Raw genomic sequence first — 13,001 nt, forward strand, 5'->3', positions numbered from 1 at the left:
CTATGAATTCCGTTAATTTCACGATTTTTGTGAATTTATTTAACTCTTTGAATTCCGTAAATTAAATGAATTCCGTAAATTCCGGGAATTTCATGAATTATCTGAACCTCGTGAATTCCTTGTATTTGGTGTATAGCGTGAATTTGTCGAATACCGGAAAGTCCATGAATTCCGTTAATTCCATTAATTATATAAATTCCATAAATTCCCTGAATGCCATGAAATCCGTGAATTTCGCGGGTTATATGAATTCAGTAAATTTTGTGAATTTCGCGAATTCCTGTAAATCCATGAATTCTAAGAATTCTCTCAGTACGCGCGTTATACACTATACATTAACAAAAGCTTAAGCTCCGTCAGAATTTTTTTTTGCCAGAAACAAGTGTTCTCCGAAATGATTTACATTTTTTGTTGTAATTTTTTGCTTCAACAGGTGTCAATATATCAAGTTACTAGGCTTGTATTATAAAATTTCAATACATGTAAGGTAGCATACCAGTGGCAGTATTTGGAAACTACAACATTGTGTGTTGTAGCGTTCCAATACGTTTCGGAGATAAATTGCCAATACATGTAGTGGAAGTTTCCAATCGAAATTTGTAACAGTGCACGCCAGCCCGTATTTTAGAAGCTGTTTGTCTTAATCCTGGGACAATTGGAATGTCGATCGGACTGAAAAGTCGGGAAATCATTCAGAAATCAGTTTTTGGCATTCAACAACATGTTTGGACTGCCAGCGGATTCAACATCCGAAAAATTAGGCAATAAGAATTTTTCAAGAGCTGTTTAGTTTTGTATGTGACGTGGAACGAATAAACGAACCATGAAACCGAAAATGAGTTTACGAGAAAGAGTGAATTGAAGTAAAAGGAAGATAAATAGGTGAATGGTCGGGAATCATAAGAGGCTAACCGTGATTCGTAAAATTTTACAGGAGAAAGCAAAACTGTATAATTTGTTATTTCAGTGTAATTTTTTAATAGTGTTAACAATACTGTTTCGAAAAATCTCGGTGATAATAACCTTAGGAGGAATACACACGTACGTTACTTGTTGAAAAAGGCTGGTTCTTGAATGAAGTTTTGAATATCAAATGAGCGCAAAAACATGTCTGTAGTACCCATATCTACCTTTAGAACCAACGAGTGACACTGCAGACTATTATTGTTTTCTTAAAACTCGTGGGATTTATAAAAAAATTATGAATTTTCATAAGACTCTGTACTTAGTTAGCCCCTTATGTCCACCGAGTACGCCTTGGGACAAGTTCCCAAGGAACTTTGTTATTTTATTGAAAATAGTTAAATTAATTTTTTCATTTTCTGAAAAAGCACGACCTGTAGGATAGAATGTAGGATAAAAAACCAAAAAAGTAAATTTTGAAAATTCGATGGGTTAGCCCCTTATGGTTCCCGACCATTGAGGTAGAAACAGGGTCCTCGAACCAACTCAGTTGGGGGGTCACTATCTGTGTGAAGGCTCGAGAAATATGAATGAGAACAACGGTTGGCTCGACTGCGGTCAAATATGAACGATAGTAATAAATAATAAATGTGTTATTTTTATGTTTTGTTACGACTTATAAACCGAAATTTAAAAATGCCTGGAAAAACTGTCTAATCGCGCGCATCAACTGCTGATCAACCAAGCCAAACAGATTAGAGAGTCGGCGTATCACATAGACAATATGCATGAGAGTGTTAATACAAGATTCCAGAATGATGTGAAAAAAAATCACCTACCAACTTTGAGCATCATAAAATTTGTTTTCAACCGTGGAGAAATTAGGAGTTTTTTATTCGACAAAGAAAATCTTCGTTTTTCAGAATCAATAAAAACCGGAAAATCGATTTTTTCGTTCTATGGCTGGTTTCTTCGTTCAACTTCACACATGGTGCTAAAAGATCCAACATTTCCCTTTCCCATTCCGCTAGTCCAGTATTAATTACTTCCTGAATATAGGTAGGGAACTGCCTTTTATCACCACGGGGGATCCACATGGGAGAAGCCGTGCGTACGATTTCGGTCTGAAGCAGCTGTGGAGAAGAGTCGTGGACTACCCTGAATGTCATACACTACTGAATATCTTACCTTTATGACACCCACAGCGACTGTCTGACGCATATCGCGTACAGCAAATCTCCCCAGAGGCGGAAACTCTTGGAATGCTTCGACACACATAGGCTTTGTTGGTTGCAGCACAACTATAGCAGCATCTCCACTTTTAATACTCTTCGGATTTTCCTCAGTAGTTTTTCCAGTTCGACGATCACACTTTTCCTTTATTTCAGCGAATTTGCAAGCAATGTGGGCAGTGTGACAGTCGAGTACTGGGGTATACCCATTACTGACTTGACCTGGATGATTGAGAACAATAACCTGGGCAGTGAAATCTGCTGCTCCTCTTGGAGGCTGGTTCTTTGAATCTCCTGTCACGTATCCACGTCGCAGCTCTTTTACTGAGATGTTCTTCACGTTGAAACCAACATTGTCACCAGGAAGGGCTTCTGTCAAAGCCTCATGATGCATCTCAACGGATTTCACTTCAGTGGTCAAAGCTGCCGGAGCAAACGTCACGAGCATACCTGGAAAAGAATCAAGCAAAGGAAATAGTCATTAATCGATCATTTGATGTAAGTAAGCATGGATAAGAGCTGCTATAGGTTAGGGGATTTTGCAAAGTCAAGGAAAATTAGAGAATTTAAAAAAACACCTGAAAGGACAAGGAATTTTCTATAAAGCCAAGTTGAAGTAAATTTTATTACTCCTTTGTTGAAAATGCAACAATGTTGTCAGAAATCATTCCTTTTGCTGGAAAATTCAAGCATTTTGACTATTATTATACTGTTACATAACTATTATAATTACACAGTAAACCCCAGGAATAAATTTTATCTTTCAAAAGATAAAAACGTTGCATCACATTTATCTAACGAAAGTTAGAATTTATCTGAAAAAAATAGGTTATATGTCAGACAAAAGTAAGGGACTGAAGATGTCTGAGTAAAAACCCTTAGCCAACTTCAGTCCCTTACTTTTGTTGAACAAATCTTTAGTTTTCTATAGATTCTGATGTAGACTTCCAAGATTGTAAACAAACACTATTTGATATGAAATAATCAAAGTGCAGACTATGTATTCAGTAAGAATACGTGAGTGATTTTTGTGTATAACATTAGTGAAATAAAGTAAGAATATTTAAAATTGAATACCGCGAGGATTTTGAAATTTGTGAAGGACATTTTTCCTGTGAAAATTGACGCAGCCGTCTGACATATAAGTCATGTCAAAAAAACATTTAAGTCAGATAAACTTTATCTTTTTTTTAGATAAATTTTATCTTTTTTTAGATAAATTTTATCTTTCGTTAGATAAACGTGATGCAACGTTTTTATATTTTTGAAAGATAAAATTTATTCCTGGGGTTTCTGTGTATTCAACTATTTGTTCCAAAATAAAGTGCAATTAAAAATTCAACTGTTTTGTAGAAAATTCGTCGTTTTAATATGCCAATTTGCATTTATTGGCTGAAAATCTGTTTCGGTCGAAAATTCGATTTTTTGTTGATAATTTGACTTTTTGCCACTGAAATTGAACTATTTTGCTTGAAATTGACTTTTTTGTTAAAAAATCGTATTTTCGGGTTGAAAACTCGACTGTTTTGTAGAAAACTCATACTTTTCGAATGTAATTCAATATTATCGATGATATTTTTCTTCATTCACTACGAAATTTCTCATAATTGGAAACTCAATTCCTTTGTTAAGAATTCGGATTTTTTATAGAAAATTAATGTGTTTTAGTTGATGATTAAACAATTTTGTTTTAAAATGCCTGTCTTTGATGTAATTCAAAGGTTTTTAATTAAAAATTATTTTTTTAGAATTGTAAGCTCAACTATTTAGTTAGTAAGTAATTTTTTCATTAAAAGATACTTTCAGTTTAAAAATTGAACATTTCAGATGAAACTTTTATTTATTGAGTGAGAACACTTTCTTCTTTGAAAATGACACTTTTTTCTAATTTTATGTTTTTGGTTGAATTTGAATTTTAATAGTAGAAAATTTATTTCTTAAAATGCAAATTTGACCATGATATTGTTAGGTAAAACTGTATATTTTAAAGTTAAAAATTCATACATTTTTCTGGAAATTCGTCTTTTTTGGGTGGAAATTATTCTTCTCGATGGAAAATTCATTATCTTATTCGAAAATTCAAAGTTTTTTTAAGTTATTATTTTTGGTAAAAAAATGTAACTGTTTCGTTGAAAAATGGTATTTTTAGGTTAAAAATTCAAACTCTTTTGCTTTAAATTTACTTTTTTTTTGAGAAAATTCATATTTCTGAGTTTAAAATTCGACTGTTTTGTAAAATATTCGTCTTCTTGGCATAAATATTCCAAATTCTTGATATTTTTTGCTGTATTGACTGAGAAATCTTTCTTCGCTGAAAATGCATTTGTTTTGTTAAAAATTAATCTTTTTGACTGAATTCCACTTTTTTGTTTTAAAATTTTATTTTTCTAATTGTAAATACAATCACTATATAGTTGAGTGTTGAGTTAAGAATTTGTTTTCTTCCGTTAAATAATTATATTTTTAGCTAAAAATTTATTTCTTAGATTAAAAATTTACCTATTTGGTTAAAAATTAAGTTTTTTTATTTAAGATTCATAATTTCAGTTAAAAAATAATTTTGTTGTTAAACATTTAACTATTCGTTTAAATAGTGTTGTATTTTATGGGAAATCCATCTGTTTTTTAACAAATTAACCTTCTTGCTAGAAAATTCATCATCTTGTTTGAAACATTAACTTTTTGGTTCAAATTTGGGTTTTCGTTGAAGATTCATCATTTTAATTAAGATTAATTTGTTTGGTTGAATAATCAATAATTTGATCGATTTCTTTATTTCTGTTTTCGTTCTTTTCACTATAAAATAATCTTTTTAGCTGCAAATTCCTTCCTGTGCCTTAAAAATTAAGTATTGTTTAAAAACTTGTTTTTCTTTTGATTAAAAATTAAGTTTTTTACTTTAAATTATTTTTTTATATAAAAATTCGTGTATTTTGTTAAAAATTCGTTATGATAGACCTTTGAACTTCCCCAACCCACCCTACAAAGTAACAGTAAGATTTTACCAAACGCTCTGTCCCCAAATCGTGTCAAGTAATTTTTAAATGACACTTTATAGAATCACGTTTGACTATTGTCACTAAAAAACCCTTCAAGATAAATTAAAAAAAAATTGTTTGCATTAACATTATTGATCAAGTAAGTGTACGGGTGTTTCCATGCCAGAAAGAAAAATTTATAATGGGCAGCAATAATGATACATTTGTCAGGGAATTTCGAAATTGGTATCTTGTAGCAACCATGTAAGAGATTGAAGTTAACCTTTCTTTAAATTTTTGGCTTGATCTTAGTTTTATTTAAAAAAATCAAATTACAGGAGGCATACATAATTGTATAACTTTGATGTATTTGATTATTTTTTATAAACAAAAAATATTTTAAAGCTATAACGTAGTTTAATTAAACCATCAAAGAAAGATTTTCAAGAAAAAAAACGACCCTGAGGAAAGGTTTTTTCAAAAACACAGCGCTTTCAAAGGATTGGCGAACTCAGAAATTACGTTCTTATGCCCGGGACCCTTCAAATAATAAAACGAGAGCAATTCATATTAATAATTTGATCGAGAAATGAAAAATAATAAATTTACCTGGTTTCAGGATACCAGTCTCAACTCGACCTACAGGTACTGTCCCAATTCCTCCAATCTTGTAAACATCCTGAAGAGGAAGTCGAAGTGCCTTATCAGTTGGTCGAGAAGGAGGAAGAATAGCATCCAGAGCTTCAATCAATGTTTTTCCATCAGCATTTCCATCCTTCCGTTCAACTTTCCACCCCTTGTACCAAGAAGTCTTAGGGGAAGATTCCAACATGTTATCACCATGCCATCCAGAAATTGGAACAAATGCAACCGAAGAAGTATTGTAACCAATTTTCTTGATGTATGAGGAAACCTCTTTCTTAATTTCTTCAAATCGACTCTCAGAATATGGTGGATCGGTCATGTCCATCTTATTGACTCCTACAATCAATTGCTTTACTCCCAGAGTGAAGGCCAACAAAGCATGTTCACGAGTTTGACCATTTTTCGAAATTCCAGCCTCGAATTCTCCAATTCCAGCTGCTACGATCAGCACAGCACAATCAGCTTGACTCGTTCCAGTGATCATGTTTTTGATGAAATCACGATGTCCTGGGGCATCAATGATGGTTACATAATATTTTGCCGTTTCAAATTTCCAGAGAGCAATGTCGATTGTGATACCACGCTCTCGTTCTGCTTTAAGTTTATCCAAAACCCAGGCGTATTTAAAGGAACCTTTGCCCATTTCTTGAGCTTCCTTTTCGAATTTCTCGATCGTACGCTTGTCAATTCCACCGCATTTGTAGATCAAGTGACCGGTCGTTGTTGACTTTCCTGAGTCAACATGGCCAATCACTACTATGTTTATGTGGATCTTTTCCTTTCCCATGGTGGTGAATTATTCACGGCCTTCTGTGGAATTGGAGAATTGTATTATTGGATAAATTAAATAAAAACTTCTGGTGAATTAAAATCAAATTTATTGTAAATAAATAACCTTTTTTAAACTGAAGGCACGCTTTATGCGTAAAATGAATTTTTCTCGGTCTTTAAATGGCTTTTGTTTTTTTTTATATCCATACACAATTTCGTATCAATTGAATTGCAGCGAAAATGATACCTTTAAATTCAATGAGTAAGGAATAGTATGTTAACTTGTTGTGAAAATTGTCCCTCTTCGAACATGAAAAAAACTTACAATATAACCATTAATCTTACTATTTTATTCATACTGGTGGCAGAGGACACCGCATGAAATGTACAGAAAGTGGCTACATTGTAAAAATGTCTAATTTTTTTTGTAGTTTCAGAATGCAGATCAATAATTCAAAATAAAATTATTCTAAATATGGACAAAGCTTTTTGTAAGAGTTGGTTAAATGTCTTGCAATTTTGTACTCAAAAACTGGACAGATTCACTATTATGTGTATGCAGGATTTTTGGGTTTCTTTTAACATCTTCATAAGATTGAATCACGAAAATCAACATTTTTTCGTAACGAAAACCAAGGGGAGTTTTTATTATAAAGTTATTCGGGTAAAAAATATTTTTAAAATAAACTCGGAAAGGTGCCACTATAAGCAACAGTATTTGAATTTATTTAAAATAAATTTGAGAAAAATACCCTGGAAAAAACTCGTTAAAATTATGGTGAGGGTTATTTTAACATCCTTTGAAAATTCCAACGAAGAAATCGGTATTCACTACTAAAAAACATTACCGAAGATTTTTTTTTGTTAACGACTATTGGGTTCGGAAATCAATTCTCAATTGAAGTGGGAAACGTGTCCAAAAATTTAAAGTTGTTGAATTTAATTTCAGTGTTATTTGAACATCCCTTCAACGTTAAAACAAGAAAATAAACATTTACAAAGAACTAAGAGTACAGATTTTTTATTATAATATTGGCACTGGAAAGAAATTTATTATTAACGTAAAAAACATACCCTATCAGGGAAAGTAATGGCAACTATTTTAAGAGTTATTTTAATATCCTATAAATATTGAAATAGAGAAGTTGATAATTATTAACAAGCAAAACCACAGGATATTTTTTTATTATACTATTAGGGTCGAAAATCAGTTCTTCATAGATTTTAGAAAAGTGCTCATCCAAAATCAGGATACAGAAAGAGAACTAGGTAATTTTAGGGATCTAACAAAAAACCATAACGGAGATAAATTAGTTGGTCTATGTTTTGAAAGCGGTCATTGATTATAAATACTTGGTTTTGGCATGAAATGATTCATATGTAAGCCTGCTTTAAAGAAAATAGTCACAGTATAATTGACTTTGTTGTTGCGGATTAAAGACTAAGAGGGTTAGTCAAAAATACAAGGGTCATGAGGGGTTCTGAATGCAACACTGATTATTACCTTCTGATGTCAAAAATTAATTTAGGTCTGGGATGGAGAAAAGAGAGAACAAGGAAAACAAAACAAACGCAAATAAAAATTGAGAAGCTACAAAAACCGGATGTGCGAATCGATTTCCAAAATGTGATAATTGAAAGCATAGAGAAGGCAACCTGGGAGGTATTTATTTATAACAAAAATATAAAGGACGCATGGACTAAGTTCCAGGATATCATGTTAGGTGTGCGATCGAAGTGTGTGGTACCGCGGTTGTAGGAAGAATGTCTGGTGATGCGTGGTGGAAGGATGAAATTCAGGCAGCCCAAAATGGAAAGAAAGAAGCGTACAGGAAAGCTTCGAACATCGCAAGTCTTTGCGATGAGGAAAGAAATAGTCGTATACATCATTACAGACACAAAAAGAGAATACTGAAACGATTAATTAAGGAAAGTAAAAATAAAATAAGAGCAGAAGAAGAAAAGAAGTTACTTAAGGACTTTGATGGAAGCAAGAAACTGCTTTATAAAAAAATGAAGGGAAATAAAAGTACAGAATTTGTCAACATGAGAAATAGTAATAGCGAAATGCTATATGATACAGACGGGATACTTGACGCTTTTGGAGACTTTTTTAGGGAACAATTCGGAGATGAATCTACAGGACACCACAACTGCGATGTAGAACACGATTAGTTAGAAAACTCAATTGAGAAAGTCTGTGTCGCGGAGGTTAGGGATATAATTAAGAACTTGAAAACGGTAAGCATGCCGGGGTAGATAGCATTAACACTTAAATGCTTAAACACGGTGGCGTGTACATGCCACATATACGTTGCGAATTAATAAATTTATTTTTCGAGTTGGGAGACGTCCTAGACGATTGGGAAAAGCGATTGACGTACCAATATACAAAAGAAAGGGAGATAAAAGCGACTGCAATGAATACAGAGGGATTAGCTTATTAAGTACAATGAGAAGAATATACTCCAAAATACTTATTCGTAGGGTAATGATAATAATAGAAGAAAAGATTTGGGAAGTCTGAACTGGGTTCATTCCAGGAAGGTCACGTACGGATCAAATATTAAACTTAAGGCAAATCTCAGAAAATAGTCTGAGAGTAGGAAAAAAAGTTTTTTCTGCATTTGTTGACCTAGAAAAAGCTTTTGACAACGTAGATAGAAGTAAACTTTGGGAAGTCCTGAAACGGTATGGATTCAATGTATGGCTCCTACACGCTATAAAAATAATATATACAGGTAGAAAAGCGAGTGTTAGATTAAATGGGAAATTGAGTGACGGTTTTGATATTATTCAAATAGTTAGAAAAAGATGCGTTATGTCTTCATGGTTATTTATATTATTCATGCGAAAGTGTTTAAGGACGGCTGGCTCTTTTCCATGAAGAAATCGTGGATCTCGAAACAGTAAGGGTTCTTGGGTTAGCGTTCGCAGACGATAAGGTTGTTATGGCAGAGTCAATCGAAGACTTGCAAAGAATTTTTAATAATCTGAATGCAAGCATGAAGAGCAGGGGCCTCAAAATCAACGCCAATAGAATTAAAACTATGGTATTCGAAGGAAAGAGTTAGAAAACACTATAAAATACCCCGAGGCAATATCCAAAAACTCCCTCCATGCTCTGTCAAACCGAGTTCGCGCCGATGACTTAAGAGTATTGAGCGAGCACGTAGCGAGGTTTCAAAAAAATATCAAATGTTTCACAAGTGCTCGCTAAAGCCGAGTATTAGGATTTTGCCTCGGGATTTTATTAAATGATTAGAGAATTGAAAAAATTAATAAGTTCGTATACTTCGGTAGCTTATTTACTAGGGACGTGAAGATTGATGAGGAATTAAATAGACGCATAAATGAAGGTAAGAAGGCTATTGGTAGAGCAGGGCCCCTTATCAGAAGTAAAAATATATCAAACAAAGCTAAAATAGCAATACATAATTCTATATTTGTACCGACTGTATTATACGGTAGCGAGACATGGACCTATCAAGAAAAAGAGAAGAGTGAAATTAATACAATTGAAATGAAATTATTGCGCGTAATGTACGGGAAAAGTCTGATGAACAAAGTAAGTAACGAGATAATTCTCAAAGAATGTGGTGCAGAAGAGACGATAATAGTGCACATGGGAAAGAAATTGGTTAAGGTGGTTCGCGAATATTGAGAGAATGCCGAATGAACCACGAACAAAACAAGTGTATCAAGGTAAAGTAAATGGCAGTGTGCTCAGAGGCAGACCGAAAAAAGAATGGTTAGAATGTGTGAATGAGACTCTAGTTGGAAGATACATAAGAAGCTGCCAAAACATAAGAGCCTGCATGAAAAAATGCATGGACGTGAAAGAAGCTAGAAAAGTATACCAGGACAGAAAAGTATGGATGCGAATAGTTAATAAAAATAGTGTCAGTAGAGTGAATGACGCCTGAAACAAAGACCTTGACTATTAATGGACCCAAGTGGGGAACCTTACATTACGACTTTGTGAGGTTTTTTACTTTGGGTGATTGCTTGAGACAATGATTAGCAACCTGGGTCGGAGTAGTGTTGCGGAACGAACGTGTAATTTAAATAAATAACACGAAAATTCTGGATCAATCTAAAAATTTGATATGCCTTCCTCACATAACTCCTTTCTCCACTGAGTAAGTCACGCCTACCCCGAAAGGGAAATGTCTTAATGGTGTAATCATAATAATAACTCTAGCAGGAAAACTCTATGAAATTATTGTAAGGGTTGTCTTATCGTCCCGTTCATTATTTAAATAAGAAAATACACATTCAGTAACACGCAAAATCACAGGGTATTTTTAAATTGTATTATTAGCATCAAAAGTAAAATTTAAGTAAATTAAAAAGTCAAACCCTAGAATAAAATGTTCTTAAAATTGTTTGAAGGATTATATGATATCCGCTTAATAATCAAACGACGAAATCGACATTTAATTACAAATAAAATCACAATATATTTTTTTATTAAACCATAGGAGTCGGAAATAAATTCACAATAGATGTCAAAAACATATCATAGCATGAACAGTTGTTGAATTTATTAAAAGGATTGCTTGAAGATCCCTTCAATATTCAAAGAAGTTGACATTTCCGTAAAAATAAAACCACTAAAGGTTCTTTTTATTATACTATTTGTTTCAGAAATCAATTTACAGTAAACGTGGAAACATATTCTAGCAGGAAATGTCGTTGAAATAAATCTACGGTTTTTTTAACGTCATCCAAATGATATAAGTAGGAAATCAAAATTTACTTACAACCAAAATCAGAGGAAATTTTTAAATTAAACTATTAGAATCAGAATTCGAATATCTATAAACTTAAGAACCATAACCCAGCCGGAGAGTAGTGCATGGAGGCGAAATCTCTAATGGTCAAGTTAATGACGTGGTTTATTCTGTGGCGACATCTTTCTTCAAACGTATACAATTGATCGAAATAAAAAGCTAGATTTCTTCTTTTATCGATCGCCGATAATTATTTCCGGTTTGTGCATGAACATAGGAAACAAGGGACTAGGCATGCCATTGTGGGGGTGATGCAATGAGGGGAGAGGTGTGCCACCTTTAGATGTCCCGCGACAAACATAGCAGCGCCTACATGTTTATATTTTCATGCACAGTTTGTCGGCAAAAATGCTCGTGCGCATAATCAAATGGCACATCGTAAGATGACGGCTCTCCCCACTAATGGAATTCTCCCCCCTCCCGTGGATTCAACCCCGTTCGACAAGTTAGGATGGCATGGCTAGTCCCGTGTTTCCTATGTCCATGGGATTGTGTCTTTTTATTTTCACTTTCAATAACAGTTGTTATTTTTAATGAATTATTATCATAAATAATATTTAAATTTGTTTCTCAAAATTCTTCAATCGTTACATTCAATTACTGAAGATACTTTTCACCATAATGTGGTTTATTCAATGTTACACACTGAAAAAAATGGTTGGGACAACTAACAAAGTAGTAGGCCCAACTATTTTAGTTTGAAATATATGCCGCTGCTATTAAAGTGGTTGAGGCTACTACTTTTTATTTGCAAGATTGGTAGTAGTTGTCCTTACTACTTTATTTCTTCTCGCTACAACTTTCGATGGTAGGTACTACTTTCAGGTAGTTGTGTTTACTACTTTAAATAGTAAGCGTTACTACTTTAGTTATTAAGTCTTACTATTAAATTAGTTATTTTACAAATAAATTAGTTGATCTTACTACTTAAAGTAGTAATCCTTACTATTATATGATCTTATATAATATTACTATTCAGTCTTATATTTTATTATTATTCATAAAATTATATTCGTTTCGCTGGCAAGCTGAATCGTCATGATGATGTATTTATACAAATTAGGGTACCTTTTCAGGAAAGCCTGTTTTGAAGTATTCGTTGATTTTATTTGACACATCGAGTTTGCATCAATAGGTTATCAATTAGTCAAATTTGCAATGAACCAACAAAGTAACTAGAAATAAATCCTATGAAAAATATTAATTCCACGATTATTCCAAAACTAGCCTACGTGAAAAGGTGCCCTAAGAGTAGGCCGTTGAGGGCGCCCTGAGGATCTATACGATGCTCTTCAATATTTTCCACGTGTTTACACATTATACGTAAAGGTTCAGATTAAAATGGCGATCATCGAAAACATGACGAAGCATTTTGATGCGAATGTTGGCAGCACTGCTCAGAATTTAGTTCTGCCAATATCGCCAAGGGCCGAAACTTGTAACCTTTACTACTTTTATTTCTTGGAAAATAAATTTCTGGTAAATATAACTAATTTATTTGTTATGACTACAATTACTATCCTCACTAATATAATCATTATAGGAGGACTAATGGCGCCTTGTTTTATAATATTATGATATAAATTATAATGAAAAATGTTATTTGAATATAAAGTTATTATAAACTAAATTAGAATTGAATAAATTTATTATTTTAATTTTCTAATTATATCAAT

The 13,001-nt window shown here is 33.0% G+C and overlaps 1 protein-coding gene across 1 annotated transcript in view; it reads right to left on the reverse strand.

Moving 5' to 3' along the window:
• LOC117168672 (elongation factor 1-alpha) overlaps positions 1 to 13,001 on the reverse strand; it is a 32,889-nt gene that overhangs the window by 4,928 nt on the left and 14,960 nt on the right. The window contains exons 2-3 of the mRNA XM_033354339.1: positions 5,723 to 6,568; positions 2,092 to 2,585 (exon numbers count right to left, since the gene is read on the reverse strand). Coding sequence (XP_033210230.1) covers positions 2,092 to 2,585; positions 5,723 to 6,545 — 1,317 coding nt within the window. The 5' untranslated portion in view covers positions 6,546 to 6,568. The remainder of the gene's footprint in view (positions 1 to 2,091; positions 2,586 to 5,722; positions 6,569 to 13,001) is intronic.

Source organism: Belonocnema kinseyi, chromosome 3 (genome assembly GCF_010883055.1).
Source record: "Belonocnema kinseyi isolate 2016_QV_RU_SX_M_011 chromosome 3, B_treatae_v1, whole genome shotgun sequence".
NCBI classification, from domain to species: Eukaryota; Metazoa; Arthropoda; class Insecta; order Hymenoptera; family Cynipidae; genus Belonocnema; species Belonocnema kinseyi.